The 24764-nt window shown below is 29.7% G+C and overlaps 1 protein-coding gene across 2 annotated transcripts; it reads left to right on the top strand.

Annotated features, from left to right (window-relative positions):
- The first annotated feature begins 252 nt into the window (after nucleotides 1-252).
- LOC101488843 (DNA-directed RNA polymerase I subunit 1-like) lies at nucleotides 253-13876 on the top strand. 2 transcript variants are annotated; one of them, XM_012719541.3, is made up of 21 exons: nucleotides 253-387; nucleotides 486-655; nucleotides 870-1029; nucleotides 1143-1424; nucleotides 1967-2188; nucleotides 2292-2462; nucleotides 3916-4078; nucleotides 4514-4698; nucleotides 5208-5471; nucleotides 5725-5813; nucleotides 5992-6139; nucleotides 6547-6765; nucleotides 6881-7198; nucleotides 7288-7432; nucleotides 8686-8894; nucleotides 9646-9848; nucleotides 10184-10382; nucleotides 10479-10741; nucleotides 11687-11827; nucleotides 11951-12749; nucleotides 12926-13876. In XM_012719541.3, exons 1-21 carry the CDS (start codon nucleotides 370-372, stop codon nucleotides 13520-13522), a joined length of 4965 nt encoding a protein of 1654 aa, XP_012574995.1. In that variant the 5' UTR covers nucleotides 253-369; the 3' UTR covers nucleotides 13523-13876. The 2 variants fall into 2 exon arrangements, with proteins under 2 accessions (XP_012574995.1, XP_073223607.1); XM_073367506.1 differs by having other exon boundaries at nucleotides 11951-12818; nucleotides 12926-13065.
- Nucleotides 13877-24764: the final 10888 nt, after the last annotated feature.

The following is a 24764-nucleotide window of genomic DNA, read 5'->3' as shown; positions in this document are numbered from 1 at the left end:
AATAAAAAAACTTAATTCTTTATATCACTGTAAGTCTGTAATTAGGAGTGGACAAAGGTCTTGCAATGGTGAAAAGCGCAAACACACCGAAGTAAATCTAGTATGAAATTTGATAAACAAAAGATATCTGCTATCCACGCAACGCAAACCGTGTAACCCGTTGGACAAAAAGGGCGGAACCGGGCTTCTACATTGGGCCCAAATCCGTCATACCCGGCCCATTGTCCACCTCTATTTATATATTAAAAACTCATAAGTCAGAAACTCCAAAGAACTTCACTCTTTGTCTTGCGTCTCTCTCCCGCCCCAACCGTTGAACTTCACTCTTTCTGTCCCCCAGCCTCGTTCCCGCTTAGCCATAACACCAACATGGCTCTCGCTACTGAGGTATTTATATTTACCATGCATCAATTCAAACCTTACTTCGTCATCCTCTACTACTACGTCGTCGTTTTTGATTGCTTATTATCATCATTGAATTGCAGGGCGCAACGAATAGCGTGAAGGCTGTGGCATTCAGTTTTCTAACGGACGAAGAAATACTTAAGAGTAGTCGCGTCAAGATAACCAATCCCATTCTTCTTGATACGCTCCATTCACCTGTTGCTGGTGGATTGTATGATCCTGCCTTAGGTCCTTTTCATGAGAAATCTCCGTATGTTTCTCTTCTACTACTTTTCAATTTAGTTTTATGTTTTAGTAACGTGTGCGTATGTGGTTATCTTCTTAGGCCGTTTTTAAGGAGGACGGGTGCCTTATGAATTTGTTATTGTTTTCTATATATGCTATATATGCTTTGCAAGTTGTATTTATGTTATGCAGTTTTATTATGGGATAGGAATCTGACACAAATCTTTTGCTTGATGCAGTTGTCAATCTTGTGGTCAAAACTCTTATCATTGCCCAGGGCATTTTGGTCATATTGAGCTTGTTTCTCCTGCCTACAACCCTTTGATGTTTTCTATGCTTAGCAATGTTCTACGAAGAACGTGTTTCTCGTGCCATCATTTTCAGGCTAGCAGAAAGGAGGTAAATATATGCTGATTTGGTAATTTTATTTATTCTTTCTCTGTTTATGTTATTTCCGTAAGATATATGTGCATTTCTTGACCGTTGTTCATATGATCTCATGATGATTCAAGGTGGAGTTGCGTGCAAACCAGTTAGAGCTTATTATGAAAGGGAATATTGCCAAGGCAAAAAATTTGGATGAAATTAACCTAGATGAATCCGCAGATTTATGTGATGGTGATGACAGCCAATGTAGTAGTGCTGAGCAACTGGGAGAAAATTGGACGTCCCTTCAATTTAGTGAGGCAATGTCTGTTTTAAGGAAGTTTCTAAAAAAGGAATACAGGAAGTGTCAAAATTGTGGATATATCAATCCTAAAATCACTATACCAACCTTTGGATGGTTTCACGTGGTAAAATATTTTATTCTCTCCATACTTTGATTCTTTTGTGATTGCTGCAGTATTTGAATATGTTGTGAACAGAACAGACACACTATGATCCTCTCAATTTTAATTAAATTCTGACACTGTTTGATACTTTGATGTGTGTGCTATACCAAACCTAGGAATAAGCATCTTTTAATCTGCTGTCTCTCCCTCTATGCGTATGTGTGACATTGATTATGTTTTGTTGCTTACTATTGTATTTAATATGCACTATTGATGCTATTTCTTTTGTACATGTTTTTGATAGTTCCAATTTTCAAGTGTGAAGAAAAAGTTAAGTTAGTCATCTGTGTCACTGTGACTATTTGTTAAATATGGGTTTTGAATATGAGGAATTTGAAACTGGAATACTGCGAAGTCCTTAAATCTATTGTGGATTTTGCATTTGCGTAAGAAGTGTACATGACCACAAGATACAATGTCATGCTATAGTTTCAAGCTTGTTGGTATTCATTGCTGCAATGTCTAATTCCTTGTTTTCTTTTCTTTTCATTCCACTTCTCTAGAAAGCTCTCTCAGCTGCTCAAGCCAGAGCAAATGTTATTTCAGGCAATGATGTATCCTTGGCAAGCGAAATAATCCATGATGATATATCTTTAGGAAATGGGGATACTACAGATGTAGAGGATATTACCTCTGGTGATATTGCAAATAGTAATGCAAAAAGGCATAATAAAGAAAAACAAATATCGTCTCATACACTCGCTGGGTCTTTGCTACCGTCCCAGGTTAGTTTCTTTAAAATGCTGGCTTAATGACTGGGTTTATAACCCTTTTGTTTTCTAAGTTAAAGTTAATGGAGCATTTCATTTAATTCTTTCCAAATTATAGGTTCAGAGAATTCTAGAGCTTTTGTGGGAAAATGATGCTCGACTGTGCTTGTATATCAGTGACATTCAAGGTCTAGGTATTGGAAAGAAAGCCGGTCACTCAATGTTCTTTCTAGAGAACATTTACGTTCCACCAATCAAATTCCGTCCCCCAACTAAAGGAGATGATAAAGTAAGTATGACCAAAAAAAATATGACACTGTTGACTTGAATTTATAAATTTCTACAAGTGTTGGGAAGCCATGTAATACTATGAGGCAGATATCTCTTTTTTTGTATAGATGAAGTTTAATGTGTATTTTCATATTTATTATTTTAATTTTATTTCCTTTCCCTTTTTAATTTCTTCAACTATTGAAAATATGTTTTATTCTGTTGGAACTGTTACCTATGTTGTCAATTGCGGAATTGCGTTGTGGAGGCCATCTCCGCAGTGCCCCTCACTGTGAAACCGCCGTCACCCGCTGCGGCAATTGCGGCCGCGAAAAGCGCTCAAACGTGCCAACGTGTTGCGCCTTACCCGGGGTCCATGACCCGCTAGTTTGTTTTTTTAGGGTTTGTTGAATTTTTTTAATTTTCATTAAGGGTATTTGAGTCTTTTTGCACTCAAAACCCTATTATTTTATTATTTATTGACCTTTCTCCTCCTTCACATTATTATTTTAAATCCAAAACATAACTGCTGTGATCGTTCCTCTGTTTTCTTCTTTGTTAATATACTTCTATTTTCTTCTTCGTCCATATACTTCTATTTTTGGCCATTTTGGTTATGAAATATGAAGCACTATGATTACCCCTTTATTTTTGCTATTTTTAGTATGTTTGTCTACTGTTTGTATTTTATGTTTAGTCTATATATTGCTTTTGGTCTTCACAATAGCGCTCATCCCGCTATCCGCAATCTCGTTATCCCATTTTTGGGGTTGGGCGCTCCGCGCCGCTATTGGTGTTTTTATTCATTGCATCATTTCTTATCGTTTGATACTATAATTTATTGTTGAAAAATATAAAATATTAATATATATGGAAGCTATTGTTATCAAGCAATAATAACTTTTAGAATAGTAGTATACCATGTAAAGAGTATTGTTGTCTTCTATACCATTGTTTTAGTATATATGCAGTAGTTGGTGTTAGTTTTTTTGTATAATCTCATTACTTGTATTACGAATTACTTCCTCTGTTCCTTTTTAGTTTTTGTTTTAAGGTTATTTACACATACAAAGAAAACTAATAAATTTTGTTTCTTTTGATGAAATTGTTTGTTTGTCTTTTTAACTATATACTATCGCATTCTACTGTTTCTCTATCTGCATTAAATAGTTAAGGTTGTTATTGACTAAGTAATAGTTAATGTTGCATTGAATTTTGAAAAAGACAAGTAAATAGGAATAAACTTTGTCTACAAAAGTGATGAGTAAAAAGGAATAGGGAGTACAAATTACATATTTAGAACAATTCAGAGCTTCATTAATGAGTTTCATTCTTTTGTATTCCCTCTATACTTATTTTCTATATTACAATAATCAGTTTGGTGTACTGACCATATGATGGGTTTGTACACCATAGAATTTGTCATTATCATCCTACATGTGCTTAATTTACTTGTTCAATGTCTTTTGTAGGTGTCGGAGCATGCTCAAACTGTTTTGTTGACTAGGGTTTTAGAGTCCAACATATCCTTGGGACAGGCCCATTTAAACAAGTCAGATGCATCAGTGGTTCTAAGGCGGTGGATGGATCTTCAGCGATCTGTAAACCTCCTATTTGACAATAAAACTGCTTCTGGTGAGAGTTTCATTTGGTTCACTTTGTTTTCATTATTTGGGATAGGAACATATGGAGTTGGGTGTATTTATGTTTGCTTGTAATTGGTCAGTGGTAAAAAGTTGTCCAAATTCAATTAGCAAAAAAACAAATGCACCAAATGGACGTATACATGATTTTATATGTAATACCAATGCTTGCAAAGGGATCTCTTTGTTTGTGTTTTGATAAAAGAACAATTATTGTAATGAAGGAGGAACAAATAATTACATGAAGTAAAATGCAAAGTAATTGTCGAAGATCAAGAAACCAATAGTTAATAACATTTTTTAAAACAAAATTTCAATTCCATATGATGAGTTTGTCGATCACTAGATAAGCATGTTATTTTGTAGCTATTTCAGATTTTTTGCTTATAGTTCTTACCTACATAGAAATATTTTTTGCTTGGCATAGGCCAAAAAGACTTGGTTACTGGAATATGTCAGTTGCTGGAAAAGAAGGAAGGCATCTTTCGCCAGAAAATGATGGGAAAGAGAGTTAATTATGCATGCCGCTCTGTCATTTCACCAGATCCTTATTTGGCAGTCAATGAAATTGGGATTCCCCCATATTTTGCTCTGAGGTTAACATATCCTGAGGTGAGAGATGTAACTACATATAGTCAATATGCATATCTATTATTTGTGTCTGTTATGCTGTTAATAGTAGCAAATATTTTGGTATTGTGCTTTTGATTACTTCATTATCTTCTTCAATAAGTCTTATGGTCCTAGATAGATGAACCATCTTTTCCCATGGTACAGCCTGTATGTATAAGTTAAAGAAGATAAGGAATTGAAACTGAAATTAAAGCATTCTTATTCATCTGGTTAAGAATTTGCATGCTGCAGCCAAATTTTGATCACTTTATTGTTCCTGAGCATTAGAACCGTAGATTGGGATATTACTCTATAATGAAGTGAAACAATATGTAATTATTAAATTTAACATGTCGACAAACCAATGATGCTGGCATTTTGTAATATAATAATTGTGTCTTGGACTTTGCATGGAGTGGAATATTATTAGGTTTGGTATAAAACATCATGAGAATGCTTTGAATGATATTTTGATTCTTGCCATTGGCTTTTTTGTTAATATATTGCAGAGAGTGACTCCTTGGAATGTAGTTGAATTAAGGAATGCTATCCTAAATGGTCCTGAAACCCATCCTGGTGCTACCCTCTATGCTGATAAAACATCAACACTCAAGCTTCCACTAGATAGGAGGTCACGTTCTCTGACATCAAGGAGATTACAATCCTCAAGAGGGGTTATCATGCATAATGGGAAGATACATGACAATGAATTTGAAGGAAAAGTTGTGTATCGTCACTTGAAAGATGGTGATGTAGTGCTTGTCAACCGACAGGTAATGCATGATCTCATTTGATGTGTTTTAAACTTTTAATAATATAATAATCAATATTGCATTGTCTTCTATTCCTTTGGTTTTTTTTCCCTTTTTAAAAGAACAAAAAATGACAATAACTCTGTATATGACAATAGAATGATGCAACTATGTTGATTGACTGTTCACATCTATTGCTGAGTATGTGTGATATGAACATGGCCATTTTTAGTACCTTATTGTTTTTTGAATTGGACATTGCATTCTATTGCAGCCCACACTTCATAAACCTAGTATAATGGCACATGTAGTTCGTGTTCTAAAGGGAGAGAAAACAGTACGCATGCATTATGCGAACTGCAGGTAACATATTAATCATTTCTCTGAGCTTTGTCCAATTGCAGTATAAATATGTAACTATCTATGTATTAATACATTTGACTATATCTTGAGAACTTATTTTTGTGTATTAATATGAATAACATCTTTGCCTATCTTGGTTGCTAAAGTCAATTACCTCTTTCTTTTGTTGTCATCTCAGTACATACAATGCTGACTTTGATGGTGATGAGATTAATGTTCATTTTCCTCAAGATGAAATTTCACGTGCTGAAGCTTACAATATTGTAAATGCCAACAACCAATATGTGAAGCCTACAAGTGGTGATCCAATCAGAGCCTTGATTCAGGTATTAACATACATAATTAAAAAAGGACTGGTTACTGCATTGGGATTTCGATATAATGGGGGTCAAGAGAGAATCAGATGCATACAGGTTAACACAAGGGAACTGAGGTTGTTTTCCCAAATCCCAAGTAGAGCCATGACCACTAGTTCAGAAGCAGGCCTCTCCTATTTGAATAAATAGTTAATGAGCTTTATTTCTATATAGCAGAGGTTGCCTGTGCTGCACGTGGTCAGGACAAAAATAAATAAACGGAGAGAAAACAAACGCAACAGTGTGACGCTTAATGCTTGCAAACAATAAGAGTGTGACACTTGGCTGATAAAAACTGAGTTTTCTTATTAAATAGATGATTTGTTTTGGGGTGAGTTTCTGAAGTTTATTTTTCCAATTTCAAATGTATTTTCCAGGATCATATTGTAAGTGCTGCTCTTCTCACAAAAAAAGATACCTTTTTGAGCTGTGAAGAGTTCAATCAACTTCTCTACAGTTCTGGTGTATCAATGACTGGGATGGGCCCTTTCCCTGGCAAACCAGGACAGAAAATTTTCATGTCAAACTCTGATAGTGAAATGTTTCTGTTTCCTCCGGCAATATTCAAGCCAGAGCCATTGTGGACAGGGAAACAGGTTACTATACATTTTTTGCACTTGTCTCTAATTTTCCTACTTGTGTATATTCTGTTCTTTGTTTTACATGCCATTATCGTTGTATAAAGTAATTTTTTGTTCTATTTCTGTCTAGGTTATCAGTGCATTGCTATACTATATCACTAAAGGTTCCCCACCATTTACTGTTGAGAAGAATGCAAAAATCCCATCTAGTTTTTTTAAGACTCGAATGAGGGAGGGAAAAAAACGTACTAAAGATACATCAATAAAAAAGGATGAGCCCGATGAGGATAAATTGTTGATTTACAAAAATGATTTGGTGCGTGGTGTAGTTGATAAGGCTCAATTTGGAGATTATGGAATTGTGCATACAGTGCAAGAGTTTTACGGCTCAAATACTGCTGGCTTTCTACTTTCGGCATTAAGTAGGTTATTCACAAACTTTTTACAGGTTAGTCACTATTTCTCTAGTTTGGCAAATATGACATATTTTTTAGGATTTAATTATCCTGCAAGATTCTGATATATTTTGTCATTCAGATGCATGGGTTCACATGTGGGGTTGATGATCTTCTGTTAACAGAAGGAAAGGATAGTGAAAGAACAAATCAACTTGAAAGCTGTGAGGAAATTGGTGACATTGTTCATCGTGAATTCATTGGAGTCATGGAGGGTGATAATATAGGTAATGTGAAGTACTATTAATTATTTCTAATTACAGGATTTTAAAATAATGTTCCATTTCCAGATGTGATACCATTTATGTCACTAATTTGGTTAATTTCTGGATTACTATGTAAATTTACTTACCCTTTATTATAGTGAAATTCTTTCTGCACAACTGGCTTCCGATATTGTTCTAGACTTTCTTGCATTTACTTCTTCTTGCCAATTGTTTCTAGAGCCCCACAGAATATTTCTCTTTGAAACAAACTGAATTAGACCTTTGTTATTGCGAGCATAGATTGATGCAGGTGTTTGTGTTTAAAAAGGGTTGTCTGTTACAGAAGATACAGCAAAAGTATATTTCTATGACCATGATGCAACATTGAAAAGAGTAGATAATTCGTGTGTTTAGGATTATGTTAAGGTGGTTCCTATAGCGACTTTTATGGCCACAAGGTTTTGATGGACGTCGCTTCTAAATAAGAATAAAGGGCGGTTGGATACGCGGGTTTAAAATGATATCAATCAGCTTCTTAGTTAAGCTTCAGAAAACTAGTTAATGCATATATGCTTATTATATAGTTCTCATGCGCTAAATATTTACTAAATTTGGTGTATCTTCATGAATAGCTGGGGGCATTTTTGCTTGAAATGTGGACTTATGTATGGTTACCTCTGTAAGGGAGAGAGATTGAGGGGCGGAGAGAGTGGAGGGAGAGAGGAAAGAGAATATATAATAATTAGGTAAAGATATTTTTGTCTTTTTAATAGCTTGTCTATGGACAACTTTTTGTACCATGGTTTGGTAAGGCACAAAATTTTGGGTTCTCGTATAAGTATAGGGGGTTTGTTACCACTTAGAATCAAACATGTCTTCCAAAATGTGGATGGAAGAAAACATCTACTGCCGTGACATGGTTTCATTATTCAATTTATTCTCATCCTATTTTAGTGATCTCTGATGGGCTTAGTTAATATTAGATTAGTGTTTGTCCTGGGAATGGAAACTAGTAGGAACACAGTCCAACATGTTATGACAGATTGGTGTATGTGTTTCATCCTACTGTAATGTAAAAGAACATCTGCACGTACACATAGTGACATGCTTTATGAATCATATTTTGGATAAAAGCATTTCCCTAACCAAATGAAATTTTGTATTCAAGTATTATCTTACTGCGAGACAAGCATCCAATTCGTACTTGCCATTTTCTTATTATTGTTTAGTTTTTTGTGTAAAATTATGATGTGTTGGCATATTTGGTATTTCAGATCCAATCACGATGCAGTTGAATGTTGAGAAAAAAATACGCAGTAACGGAGAAGCAGCCATAACATACTTAGATAGGAAGATGATAAGTAATCTTAACTCCAGAACAAGCTCTGGGGTATTGAAGGAGCTACTATCTGAAGGAATATTAAAACCCTCAGGAAAAAATTGGATTTCTCTTATGACTACATCTGGAGCTAAGGGCAGTATGGTAAGTGTACTGTTGCATCTTCATCACTCTATTTAACTGTTTGTGTATAAGGATACAATGTACTATACTACACACTGTGTGTGCTCTGTTAGAAACAAAAGAGTCTCCTTTAAATATTTGAGTGCTCAAGTCTCTTTCACACAACACTTGTTTGAAGTAACATTTTGTCTGAGGACCTAGGTAAAATCTATTATTTGGTGCTTTATGAGATGGAAAATCCTATTGAAGAGTATTCAGATGTTATCTAAAATTATGAAACATCAATTTTTTTCTCAATTATGAGCTATCAATCTTTTTCGTAAAAATGGCGTATAAGGGGGCAACTACAGATATGGTTGGTTCATTGCTCCATGTCTTTAAGAAGGTTTTGTTAGCTTAGTTTGGGCATTTTGACTTCTTTCAAGTGGAAATCAATTTCTTTTTAATTGAGCTAATGGTTTTTTTTAGTGGATACTATAGAGTAAAAATTCAAGGATGTTGGACTATTCGTATAGTTTCTTGTGGTATTAAAAAGTTTGGTAAAATAAGTTTTTTTTCAATATGTTTTGATAGATTCTTTTATTAACCAGACATAATACATTAATAACTAGTCTGACAATTGGTTTATAGTTTTATGGTATAATACATACTGTTTTCCATGTTGTTTTTGAATCACTATCCTAAGTCCATTTTCATCTTTTCCAATCGATATTAGTCATTTAAGTTGATGATATTTAGTGAAATGAAGATGATTTCATATGCTTTTGAACAGGTCAATTTCCAGCAGATATCTTCTCATCTTGGCCAGCAAGAGTTGGAAGGAAAACGAGTCCCACGTATGGTTTCTGGAAAGACCTTACCATGCTTTACATCATGGGATTGTTCTCCCAGAGCAGGAGGATTCATTATTGATCGGTTTCTTACAGCTCTTCGTCCACAGGAATATTACTTTCATTGTATGGCTGGTCGAGAAGGGTAAGATAAAAGCTTCAGGATTACGAATCAATATGCTATTAATTGTTTGTGTATTGTATCTATTTAAAATCTAAAAGGCATAATGGCACCTAATACTAAATAGTGGGGCTTAAATGCCCTTTTGGTCCCTTAACTTATTTTAAAAGTTCAGTTTACTTTACAACTGGTCACTTTGGTCCCTTAACTTACATATGTTAAGGCAACTTGGCCCCTTCCTTTAAGTTAGTGGTAAATGGTGTTAAATCTTGGTGATGTGGTATATAGCTGTTGAAAGCTTACTCCACATCACGTCTTCTTCCCCAAATCACAAGTTAAATGACATATTTTCTTCACAGGTTAGTTGACACTGCAGTCAAAACATCTAGAAGTGGTTACCTGCAAAGATGTTTAATGAAAAACCTCGAGTGCCTTAAAGTTTGTTATGATCATACTGTCCGTGATGCTGATGGTTCAATTATTCAGTTTCACTATGGAGAAGATGGTGTGGATGTTCATCAAACTAGCTTTATCAATAAATTTGAAGCATTGTCAACTGTAAGAACTTGTTTAATATTTTTAATAAAGCCATAAATATATTACATTTAGATATTGTATTCATAGTTTATGTATTTTTGTATTATTTATTTTCAGAACAAAGAGTTGGTTTACAGCAACTGTTGCCGTGAGCTAGATGAATCCAGTCCATATATTAACAAATTGCCTGATGCTCTTAAAGGAAAAGCAGAAAAATTCATTCGGGATTCCTCTTCAAAACAAAGAAATTCTGGTTCAATGACACACACGAATTTCCTGCAGTTGATGGAACACAAGTATGTCTCAAGTCTTGCTCAACCAGGTGAGCCAGTTGGTGTGTTAGCTTCTCAGTCTGTTGGTGAACCTGCAACTCAGATGACGTAAGTTATTTAAATCGTCATAGATTTTGTCCTTGTTTTCTCTGTACATAGCATGTAACCATAAGATGTCTTTTTGATCAATCTGTTTCATGAAAAAACATGAATAATTAAATTGTGATCCCAGTCTTTTATGATCACTGGAAACAATATAGCTGCTACAGATAAGCACAATATTTTAAGTTGATATTTCATCTTGAGGTTTAATTGTCTAGGAACATATATGCTTCACGAAAAGCTTTAGCAAATCATTTATGGGAAATAGAGGTCATTTAACTAATAAATAGTAGTTGACGGTACACTTAAACCACTTGAGATTTAGTATTTTCACAAGGTCACTAAAACCTTAAATAGCTGTGCCTTTGACATTTGAGTAAATTATATTTGTTGATCTAACTTAGTGACAACTAAACATGCTTATGTTTCTTCACTCAGTACTACTATGTGCATTACCATGTTCGGTAGAGACCTAGTTCAAATAGGTTTTGTCCCAAGAACCTGACTAAGGGAATACTTGTTTATTAAATTGGAGCATTACCATGCCCTCTGCTCCGACTCCAATCACTCGGTGTCATTGAACAATTGGTGCTATTTTATATCAACTTTCTTATGATCATGTACAACTATAACAACCTCTGGAGATGATATTGCCTCTTCTTGTTGAGCCTGCTATTCTTTTGTTGTGACAATTTGGAAAGAACTAAATGAAACAAGCTAAACAATAAATTTTAATAGTTCGAAATGGGTAAAATTGTGTTTGATGGCCATTAAATTCTCAATAATTGCAAAAGAAGATTTGTATATATATGAAATTTGTGCCTTTTATAGAAGCTAGTAGGGTTAGGATTGCATATCTGTTTGTTTTCCTTCATTATTTTGTTAAATTTAAAAGTGATTTTTGTGTGGCTGAGTAACTGTTTTGGCTTCCTCTTTTCATTTTGTACTCAGTTTGAATACTTTCCACCTTGCTGGTCGAGGTGAAATGAATGTGACTCTTGGAATTCCACGTTTGCAAGAGATCCTGACGGCAGCCTCTGCTCACATCAAGACTCCCTTTATGACATGCCCCCTGAGACCAAATAAATCTATGTGAGATGCTGACATTGTTCTTGGTCTCCAATGTCTTTTTTTTTGGTGTTTGTGCATTACTTTTTCTGTAAACTTGTTATTTCTACATAGCAGCAGAAATTTTGACGAGTTTTCTGTTTACAGGGAAGATGCTATTCGCCTTGCTGACAAAATGAAAAAGATTACTGTAGCTGACATAATTGAGAGTATGAAAGTTTCTGTTGTACCAGTAACTGTTCAAGATGGTCGCATTTGCAGTATATATAAGCTTATGATGAAGCTGCATAAACCTAAACACTATCCAAAATACACCGATGTTACGCTTAAAGACTGGGAAGAAACTCTTAGAGTTTCCTTTGTGAGAGGGTTGGAGGATGCAATAGAAAACAACATTGCACTGCTGGCTAAAATTAGTGGCATAACAAACTTTAAGACAGATGCACAACCAAATTCTTCAAACGGTGCAGAAGATGATCCTAGCAATGGTAAAACTAATGATGATGATGATGATGATGATGACGGTGATGCTGACGACACAGAGGGGGCTGAAGATCTCGGTTTAGATGCTCAAAAGAGTAAGCGACAAGTTGTGGATGACGTTGATTACGATGATGGTCCTGAAGAGGAAACACTTGAAGATGGTGAGCTGTCAGAGGACTTGGAAGGTGTTGAGGATGCCAAAGATAATGAGCATGTAAAAGATGATGGGGATGGCAAAGATGATGAGGATGGAAAAGGTGATGAGGATGGCAGTGATATTGAAGTTAATGAGAATGATAAAAAGGTGACACTTGGTGTCAATTACTCTCAAGGACCTGAAGAAAATTCGAAATCTCAACCTGTGAGCAAAAAATTTGACAGGAGAGTCTATGTAAAATTTGAGAAGAGGCATTTTGAGATCCACTTTAAATTTACGGATGAACCTCACATATTGTTGGCTCAGTTACTTTCTACTGCAAATCATTTTCTGTTTAGTAGTGAACTTCTTTTTAAATAACCCGACTCCAAAAATGTAGGTTGAGCATGGATTTCTATTTGCTACGACTATGTAGTTCAATTTTCTATTTTGGTCCTTGCTTTACATATAGAACTCACTTATTTCAAATTATCTTTTTGCAGATTGCTCAGAAAACAGCTGAGAAGGTTTGTATCCAGAACTTTGGAAAAGTTGGTCAATGTAAAGCTATTACATGTAAAGAAAGTGGTGTAATCTACTATGGTGAAGATGATAGTAAAAGAGAAGAAATTCCCTCATCAGTGAAAGAGAAAATACCAGCACTTCAAACATCTGGCATACATTTTAAATCATTTTGGGAGATGCAAGATGATCTTAATGTTAGGTATGTTTATTCAAACAACGTGCATGCTATTCTAAGCACTTACGGGGTGGAAGCAGCCAAAGAAACCATCATCAGGGAAGTACAAAACGTTTTCAAGTCTTATGGAATATCGGTAAATATCCGACACTTGATGCTTATTGCTGACTTTATGACACACTCCGGTTGCTATCGCCCTATGAGCAGAAAGGGGAGCATAGCAGATTCTACATCCCCGTTCCTCAAAATATGCTTCGAGACAGCATCAAATTTCATTGTTGAAGCAGCTTGTCACGGGCAGGTGGACAATTTGGATTCTCCTTCTGCTAGAATTTGTCTTGGTTTGCCAGTGAAGATGGGAACTGGGTGCCATGAATTAATACAGAAGCTGGAAACATGATGTAGCTAGTATGTTCCTCAGCGCTAGATCTCTCTGCCCATCAACAAATTTTGACACCATACTGTACAACTACTATGTGCATATTTTTTATGGCTGGAAAGTAACTTTGTTTGCAGGTGTATTAGTATAGTTTGAAATGTCATAATGTCATATTACCTCTCAAATATTAGTTATTTAGAAAGAAAACAAGCCACGTAGACATGTATCTCTTAGTGCAATGATTTTGTAGCTTTGGACAGCCAAACTTGCAATGGACCTTGCTGATAATTGTTTGACTTCATTGTACCAGTTCTTATTGTTTGATTCATCAAGCTGTCTCTGTATTATATTTAATGGTTAACACACTTAGCAGTCCTTCTCCTTTGTCTCATAGCTCATCTTGATGGTGATTGTCTATCTAACATTTTGTACTCTCTTTATTTATCAATTAAGGTACCTTTGGTTCATTTTATAAATATTGCAAAAGTGAAAAGAAAAGAAACATAATGATGCTAAGTCATTTTAATTAATTAACCATATTTCCTTTCTGTCAAATTTGTGGCTTCAGAGAAATTAAAAATTTAGAGAGAACAATATAGTGAATCAAGTAGTAAGTTGTTATAAGAGAATAAGCTTTTTTGAAGAGCAAATATACAAACTAAAAAAGGAAAATGAATCAAGTAGAAAGTTGTTTGAGTCTCAAAGTATACGGGTCACAGATTTGATACCTACTAATTCATCATCGAAAGAGGAACCACTTTTAAATGTATTTTTTTATACTTTAAAAATTAACAGAATATCTTTAGAAACTAAAAAGTATAAATTTGAATAAGAGTACTCCAATTCAATACAATATTGTGTATTTTTGGTCATGCAGTAACAAAATTATTTTGAATAAATTATTTTATAAAATTAAGTTGAATATAGAATGATTTATGGTATAGTTCTGTAAGTACAATTTAACTATATCGAGTGTTTTGATACACAAAAATCTCACGTTGCTTGAAAACCTATTTATGAGTAGTTTATAAACAACATCCATCCTCCTGATCAATCTACCAAGATGGATTTTATGAAGGACAAAATCCAAAGTAGACAATATTGTTAAGACAAACTCTCAAATTAAAGTTTTGATGAAAATAAACAAAGATTAAGAATGTTAATTATGATTTAAAAATATTATGTTAATTTAACTTGTGCTTTTGAGTGAATTAATTCAAAGATAGGAATCAAGCAAAACAAAGAAAACAGTTAAAAACTGAACATATAAAGAAACAAAAATATTCTAGACAAAATGGAGAATGATCTCCAGGATCAAGACTGATCGTCACAGTCTCTTGACCAATCAATCTTCACTATTTTAACGAAGCTTTTGCCTTTGAATTTTATACTAAGTTCATTAGTACATGGCAAGGAACAAGTAGGATCCATTTCAGTCAAAGAAAGCTTTCGAATCATTAAGATAAAAAGTCTCGAATCAAGCTAGTTGAAACAGTCTGAATCTTCTTCAGCCAAACTGTCAAGAAAGTTTAATCAATCTTGATCTGTACAAGACATCCAGAATGATCAAAACTGATTCTCCAGATTGATCATCAATCTCCAGAAAGTTCAAACTGAAAAAACCAGATTGATAATCAATCTCCGTTTCTACAGAATTTCAGCATTGATCTCCTTACTTCTGTAGAGGTTTACAATCATTCACCAAACTGTTTTGGACAGAATCAAGACTCCAGATCGAAGCTATAACATCAATAATTACATATGAAGCTTCAAGGACCATTAAACACAAAGGCAAACTGATCAAGGACGATTGTAACATCATCAGTCAAATATGATTTAAAATATTCAAAGGCTGGAATATTTTCAATCATATATATTGGTTTTGGTCAAAACTGATAGAGCACTACCAACAACTCTTTTGACCATTATTAAATACTCCAAATGCCTATAAAAGAAAGGACAATGTTCATGAAAAATGCAGAAGTTCAAGTGCTATCAAGTCTCATAAATCATTCAAATTCACATACTTGAAATTCTCATTTTCACAAAGAAGAATAAGTCACTGAACATTTATATCATACTGTGTTATTTCTTACTGAATTCTTTGTAAATAATCGAATCTCAAACAAGAGTTGAGACATCTCAGATTCTATCAAACAATCTCATCATTATTGTAAAACTCAAACTATAAGAGTTTAAGTATAGTTTGAATATATTGTAAAAAATCCTATCAAGATCGATATGTGATTAATTTGCTTTTTGGGTGGAAAGAAATAGAGCTTGTAACAGATAAAGATTGATCTAAGCTAGGTGCTGTAAAACCAAGAAGGTTCTTTGTTTTGAAATACTTAGTGGAAAATCTCACAGTTGTGAGGACTGGACGTAGCCCAAGTTGGGTGAACCAAGATACATCTTTCTGTGGTATTCTTTCTCTTATCTCTTTATTTATTAAGCTTGATTGATTAACTGAGATAAAACATAAACTGAATTTCTATTTCTAAGCTAACCAAGAACGTTCTCCGTTTTCTGGTAAAAACCAAGAACGTTCTGTGTTTTTTGTTTTCTTAACTAAGATCATTCTTAAGTTAAAGTTGTAGTATTTGTCATGAATTTTTAAATAGATACATTTACAATTCAAACTCCCATTCCTTGTAAATCGACATTACTACTTCAAATATCTCTAAAATGTGACTTGAGATCGCAACATTGATGCGCTAGATAAGGGGCCTAAGCAACACACCTTTTAACCTTGTGTTGGTGGATATTGATTTGGTACACCTAAAAGTTCCACGTAGTTTGGTAGTTTACAAACAACACATTCCTCAATCCTCTGAGGCGCATTGTACTAAGGATAAAATCATGAGAGTTTACACATAAGACTCAAAGCATACAACACCTCGAAAATGTGACTTGGGGTCAAAACAATGTTGTGCCATATAATGTCCTAAACTACACACCATTTAGCCCTTTAACCTCGACTAAGAGCTATTATTTATGCCAAAAATTCACTCCAATCCATTGAGTTTCCTTTTAATAAGAACATCATGATTGCTTATGCACGAGGCCCAAAACAAACAATATGTTAGAATTGTGACTTCTGGTTGGAGAAAAGGGTAGAAATCACGTTTTGAGTAAAAAATTACAAATTCTAACTTCAAGTTATAATCAATTTTAAAAACAAAATTAATTCTAATCGACATCGCTGTAATATGTCAAAATTAATTTTGTGTTTGAAATCATTTTTGACACTCTATCGTAGAATAAAAAATACCGTTAACAATACAAAACTTTTGCAAAATCTAGACGATAAATAATTAATATGGTGTGTTTCTATCTATCTCTAGCACATGATTGGACAATTTCTTCAACTTTTCATAGAAGGTGGGTAGAATGTGTACCAATGATCTGGAGTTTATGATATTAATAAAATTGGCTTGGAGATTACATTCTACCAATACAATCGATTAATTTAATTAGGGTTGACAATTAAATCAGGCTATATATGGAAACCCACAATGTTTATAGCGGAAGGTTTCTCTTCAACCCCAATGATGTTTTAACTTATAACTAGAATATGACCCACGCATTGCGCGGGTTTAATTTTAAATTTTTTTTAAAAAATTAATATGATATTTCATGTGTCAATTGTCAAAGATGAACGTCGTTAATTCAAAATATGTATACAATTATATAATGTAGGATTAATTTAGAAAATGGTGAGTAGATGTTATGAAATAATAAAGTGATATTATGAAATATTAATGAGATTAATTTAGAAAATATTGAGTAGACGTTATAAAATAATATCTAATTAGGAGAAATAGTAAAAGATAGTAGATTGTGTATATAATTTGTGGAAAATAAAAAGTAGGCAAAAAGATTAAGAAATCATATCTCCCATCCATGACATTTCAACATATGGTGTGGGAGTTATTTTTTTTAATATATTATATTAGATATATAATAGATTGTAGCAATGTCATTTGTAGAACAGAAGTAATGTATTTGATAATTGAAATTGAGTTACAAAAAGTACTACTTTATTGTTGAATTTAAAAATTATTAAAGTGAAATATTTGGAAATACATTCATCGATTTTAATTTTTTCCACTTATTTTGGTTTTTTTTTTGTTTTATCAATTTCCTTACACTTCCAGATTGTTTTTCTTTTGGTTTCTTCTTTTTTGTTCCCCTTAAGGTACGTAGAAGGATGGGCTCTTCGTCGGATGATGTAATATTCTCGACCATAATCTTCTTTTTTTTTGTAATTTTTGTCTTGATTGTATCTTCATCTGAAGATGATATTTGAATATTTTTATTGTTTTGTTCTACCTTGATTTTTCCTTTGGATAACTGGTTGTCATTGTTGTCTTTATCATTATCCTCATCTCTATAGTGCACTTCTTCATGTATTTTACCTTTTTGTTTGATATCCTCTTTGTCCTTTGAGTTGGACGTTGACGGTTGAGGTGACTTTGGTTCCTAGTTATTGGAAGAGAAAACAATGGTATTAATTGTCCATCAAAATGTGTTTATTATTTCATGGTTGACAATAATTACCCATAAAAAAAAAATATTTATTGTTTGAAATTGTGTAAACGTTTCTTATCAGACAATCGTATTTCAAAAATGAGCTTGCGGTTACACAAATTTTGTAGAGTAGATGATCTTTCTATGTTGTCCAATTTCTCTAAAAGTTGAGTTGCTGTAGTGTTGAGGAGTTTTTGAGCTTCTTTATCAAACATAGTAAATGTTGTTGTTGATGTTTCATCTGACACTCTCAATTGAATCTTGAACCTATAAAAAATCATGTAATAATTATGATTTAAACAAAATGATTGTAGAGAAAGTAAAATTTTTATGTGATACCTTGGTGCAGGATACTTTGATGTCATGTCACACGAGGGACAATAGTATTGTTGGCCTTGTTGAGTTCATTTTGTGAGACAATTTTCACATCCAATGTAATTCCATCCAAATTTGTAATCAATGTCATTGATAGTTGCACAGATTGTGAATAGCCTTTCCTGTATTTTTGAAAAATTATATAAAAATTGTAGATATTATATAAATTATATGAAAATCCAATATAAATGTAAATTTTTATGTAAACTGATGATATTATATAAATTTTATAAAAATGTAATAGAAATACAAATTTTTATGTATATAATCTCTCAATTTGGGCTAAAAAGTTTAATTGATGAAAATAATGTGATTGGATTTATATATGTGGTGTTAAGTAAGTAAGTGCACCTGAACATTGGATTCCCATTTCATGGCCATTATATGTTTTAATGTTGTTCGATTCCTCACCATTCTTTTCTCCGGAGTATTGTGGAAAAAATCTTGAGGTGGTATTTCTCTAACTTCATCTTCTTGACTTTGAGCGGAATCACTGTAAACAGAATATAATTTTTTTATTGATGTTAATGTGGTGTTATACAATGATATTGAAAATAGAGAATAAGTGAAAAGAAAGAAGACAAAAAGATGTAAATGGTAGACCTTTGTGAAAACATATTGAATTCAGGTATGTCTAGGTTAATATAAACCCTTGTTGTTGAAGTTGAGTTGATTGAGTAGTCATCTGTAATTACAATAAAGAAAAAAAGTGAATGTGCACTAACAGTTACGGTATAAAAAATAGAAAATTTATTAGAATGTTGTGTAAAAAATGAAATTAATATTAATGTTGAGACCTCTAAATTTTTTAACCATTGTTGATGTTATTGCAACAACCTTAGGACCATCATGTAGCTTGTGATGGACAAATAAGAGTTGAAAATCAGCAACTATGTTCCTCCATAAAGTGACTTTGATAGTTTCACCTCTAATAATTAAAGCCAAAAATAAATAATATGTTAAATGTTACAAAGTTCTTTTGAATTTAAATTGTTTTGTATTTTATATTAAAATTTATTACCCATGCATTTTGATTTCTAGTCTGAGTATTTGTCGGCTTGTCAACAACATAAACTTGTTCTTCATGTCCAACAGCATGTAGTGTTCCAATGATGTCTGCAATAAAAAAAAATCGTTAGTACAAAATAATATATATTTGATATTTTTAAAATTTAAATTTGTATTGAAAGAATTATTACCCGTTAGATTGACTTTATCTCCCAATCTTTGGGGTAGTGATTTGGAGGAAATAAAATCGAAGTAATGTTTTGGAATGGTAATTGTGGGTCCTGAATTTTATTTACGACAGTTGTGGTCAAAAACCATGACTTCTTTGTTCCTACAACAGGTCTGTAAGAATCATTTGCCGGTGAAATTTTCAGATTCTTGATGTTGTATATATCACCTTCTTGTATCATGTTTTTGAAAGTCGCGAGAAGTTCTTTTTTGATTGTTGCATGCAAAGGTGTTTTCTGTGAGTTAAAGTAAAATAATGTTAGAGGTGATCATTTAAAAAATTAAATACATTTTTTTTCAATAGCAAAAAATGTGAAAAAAATAATGATATAAATATATATATATATATATATATATATATATATATATATATATAGAGACGCAAATAAAAATGTAAATGATCAATAATTGTGATTGTATACCTTTAAAAGTGACATCAATTAAATAAATAGTTAAAGATTAATAATTAAAAATACTCTATTAATATTAATAATAGTATAATTTTTTGTAAATTAAAATTGCAATATACCTTTTTTTTTATAAAATTGAAAATTTATTAAAAAAATCGACAAACATAAAATGCATTTTTGATATTGATGAATATATATAGTATAAAAAGATTTGAATTTGAATTTTGTTCAGTTTTTTTTTCTTCTAAAATGTATTAAATTTAATTTGTTGTTTTAATGACATGAAATTAAAGTTATTCGTTTTGAATTATTTGTATTTGATGTATAAATATAATTATTTGACAATTAATATTTTGTAACAGAATTGTTATAAATTTTGGATTTCAGTTTTGAAAATATAATTGTAAATTTTGAAACTAAAAATTTAAATCTGAAATTTTTTTGTTACAGAAACTAGATTGATTTACTTTGTTAAAAGTGACATAAATTAAAGTAAATAGTTAAAGAATAATAATTATAAATAATCTATTAATATTAATAATAGTTTAATTTTTTTGTAAATTAAAATTATAATATATCTGATATTATTTTGTTAAAAGTGACATAAATTAAAGTAAATAGTTAAAGAATAATAATTATAAATAATCTATTAATATTAATAATAGTTTAATTTTTTTGTAAATTAAAATTATAATATATCTGATATTATTTTGTTAAAAGTGACATAAATTAAAGTAAATAGTTAAAGAATAATAATTATAAATAATCTATTAATATTAATAATAGTTTAATTTTTTTGTAAATTAAAATTATAATATATCTGATATTATTTTGTTAAAAGTGACATAAATTAAAGTAAATAGTTAAAGAATAATAATTATAAATAATCTATTAATATTAATAATAGTTTAATTTTTTTGTAAATTAAAATTATAATATATCTGATATTATTTTGTTAAAAGTGACATAAATTAAAGTAAATAGTTAAAGAATAATAATTATAAATAATCTATTAATATTAATAATAGTTTAATTTTTTTGTAAATTAAAATTATAATATATCTGATATTATTTTGTTAAAAGTGACATAAATTAAAGTAAATAGTTAAAGAATAATAATTATAAATAATCTATTAATATTAATAATAGTTTAATTTTTTTGTAAATTAAAATTATAATATATCTGATATTATTTTGTTAAAAGTGACATAAATTAAAGTAAATAGTTAAAGAATAATAATTATAAATAATCTATTAATATTAATAATAGTTTAATTTTTTTGTAAATTAAAATTATAATATATCTGATATTATTTTGTTAAAAGTGACATAAATTAAAGTAAATAGTTAAAGAATAATAATTATAAATAATCTATTAATATTAATAATAGTTTAATTTTTTTGTAAATTAAAATTATAATATATCTGATATTATTTTGTTAAAAGTGACATAAATTAAAGTAAATAGTTAAAGAATAATAATTATAAATAATCTATTAATATTAATAATAGTTTAATTTTTTTGTAAATTAAAATTATAATATATCTGATATTATTTTGTTAAAAGTGACATAAATTAAAGTAAATAGTTAAAGAATAATAATTATAAATAATCTATTAATATTAATAATAGTTTAATTTTTTTGTAAATTAAAATTATAATATATCTGATATTATTTTGTTAAAAGTGACATAAATTAAAGTAAATAGTTAAAGAATAATAATTATAAATAATCTATTAATATTAATAATAGTTTAATTTTTTTGTAAATTAAAATTATAATATATCTGATATTATTTTGTTAAAAGTGACATAAATTAAAGTAAATAGTTAAAGAATAATAATTATAAATAATCTATTAATATTAATAATAGTTTAATTTTTTTGTAAATTAAAATTATAATATATCTGATATTATTTTGTTAAAAGTGACATAAATTAAAGTAAATAGTTAAAGAATAATAATTATAAATAATCTATTAATATTAATAATAGTTTAATTTTTTTGTAAATTAAAATTATAATATATCTGATATTATTTTGTTAAAAGTGACATAAATTAAAGTAAATAGTTAAAGAATAATAATTATAAATAATCTATTAATATTAATAATAGTTTAATTTTTTTGTAAATTAAAATTATAATATATCTGATATTATTTTGTTAAAAGTGACATAAATTAAAGTAAATAGTTAAAGAATAATAATTATAAATAATCTATTAATATTAATAATAGTTTAATTTTTTTGTAAATTAAAATTATAATATATCTGATATTATTTTGTTAAAAGTGACATAAATTAAAGTAAATAGTTAAAGAATAATAATTATAAATAATCTATTAATATTAATAATAGTTTAATTTTTTTGTAAATTAAAATTATAATATATCTGATATTATTTTGTTAAAAGTGACATAAATTAAAGTAAATAGTTAAAGAATAATAATTATAAATAATCTATTAATATTAATAATAGTTTAATTTTTTTGTAAATTAAAATTATAATATATCTGATATTATTTTGTTAAAAGTGACATAAATTAAAGTAAATAGTTAAAGAATAATAATTATAAATAATCTATTAATATTAATAATAGTTTAATTTTTTTGTAAATTAAAATTATAATATATCTGATATTATTTTGTTAAAAGTGACATAAATTAAAGTAAATAGTTAAAGAATAATAATTATAAATAATCTATTAATATTAATAATAGTTTAATTTTTTTGTAAATTAAAATTATAATATATCTGATATTATTTTGTTAAAAGTGACATAAATTAAAGTAAATAGTTAAAGAATAATAATTATAAATAATCTATTAATATTAATAATAGTTTAATTTTTTTGTAAATTAAAATTATAATATATCTGATATTATTTTGTTAAAAGTGACATAAATTAAAGTAAATAGTTAAAGAATAATAATTATAAATAATCTATTAATATTAATAATAGTTTAATTTTTTTGTAAATTAAAATTATAATATATCTGATATTATTTTGTTAAAAGTGACATAAATTAAAGTAAATAGTTAAAGAATAATAATTATAAATAATCTATTAATATTAATAATAGTTTAATTTTTTTGTAAATTAAAATTATAATATATCTGATATTATTTTGTTAAAAGTGACATAAATTAAAGTAAATAGTTAAAGAATAATAATTATAAATAATCTATTAATATTAATAATAGTTTAATTTTTTTGTAAATTAAAATTATAATATATCTGATATTATTTTGTTAAAAGTGACATAAATTAAAGTAAATAGTTAAAGAATAATAATTATAAATAATCTATTAATATTAATAATAGTTTAATTTTTTTGTAAATTAAAATTATAATATATCTGATATTATTTTGTTAAAAGTGACATAAATTAAAGTAAATAGTTAAAGAATAATAATTATAAATAATCTATTAATATTAATAATAGTTTAATTTTTTTGTAAATTAAAATTATAATATATCTGATATTATTTTGTTAAAAGTGACATAAATTAAAGTAAATAGTTAAAGAATAATAATTATAAATAATCTATTAATATTAATAATAGTTTAATTTTTTTGTAAATTAAAATTGCAATGTACCTTTTTTTAAAAAAAAATTGAAAATTTATAACAAAATTCGACAAACATAAAATGCATCTTATTTACTTAATTATAAAATGTAAAATATTAAACACGATAAGACAATATAGTTAAATTTTTATTTAATTATTAATAACAATTTTAATTTATTTAGTGTTGATAATATTAATACGAGTCAATAATGTTTGTAAAAAATAATATAATATATAGTTAATCAAGTAAAGAAGAGATGAATAAGTGATGAGATGAATAAGTTCGATTGTAAGTTATAGGCGGAAATGTGAATTGTTGTAAATTTATTTGTAAAAAATTAATAAAAAAATAAAAAAAAATATAAAAAAAGAAAGTGATACAAAAATTTATTGGTGGAAAGAAAGAATGTATTACCAACAAACTATATTTGTTAAACATGTATACAAAGCTATATTTTTAGTTTGCTCTACTTCTGTCATTTTACAAATTTTCATTTAAGGGTGCATAGTTACAGGATACTGTGGCAAATTTGCCACTGGTTCGTGAGAAAACATCAAAATCAACTGATTGCAAGGCATCGGCTAAACAATCAGATCCTAGTATTTAGTTTGAAATGAGAATAATAGTTTTTGTGAAGCTGAGTGCTATAAGGATTTTATCAAATAACTTTGTTATGGCAATGAGATTCCAATTTCCAGACCGCCAAAATACCCAAAATAATATCTCCACCATAGTTATCAACAAATATGATAACCTGCAATAATAAAGAAAATTGATTATCAAACTACCCTTGGACAAAATATTTCAGAATCATAAATTGAATCAAAAAAATTGTATATTTCTTCCACCATATGAGACTTACCTTCTTCCAGGAGTTGTTGCTCCATTTTAATTTTAAAGTATCAAGGTCATCAATTATCCAAGGTCCAGGGAGAAGATTTTCACAAGTAGTTGAAAACGACACCCCATCCCTAGCGAAAACCTCTGCAAGGTTGAAGAAATTGAGGGAAGAAAAAAGACATAAACTATAGCTACTTGGAAATAATCCTCCAACCTTTAGCATATGATTGTAATAAACATGTGTCTTCTAGTATGCAAATAAATTCATTTTCAGGTAAGATTCCCAAATAATGTCA

This window comes from Cicer arietinum, chromosome 4 (genome assembly GCF_000331145.2).
Source record: "Cicer arietinum cultivar CDC Frontier isolate Library 1 chromosome 4, Cicar.CDCFrontier_v2.0, whole genome shotgun sequence".
Taxonomy (NCBI): Eukaryota; Viridiplantae; Streptophyta; class Magnoliopsida; order Fabales; family Fabaceae; genus Cicer; species Cicer arietinum.
Note: the sequence above shows the minus strand (reverse complement) of the source record. Positions and strands in the feature narration are given on the sequence as shown.

What these genes read in the sequence shown, in the direction of transcription:
- LOC101488843 (XM_012719541.3), top strand. An exon ending in GGTCTTTGCTACCGTCCCAG is followed by an intron (nt 2,189 to 2,291) that starts GTTAGTTTCTTT and finishes TCCAAATTATAG; the next exon opens with GTTCAGAGAATTCTAGAGCT. An exon ending in TATTCACAAACTTTTTACAG is followed by an intron (nt 7,199 to 7,287) that starts GTTAGTCACTAT and finishes TTTGTCATTCAG; the next exon opens with ATGCATGGGTTCACATGTGG.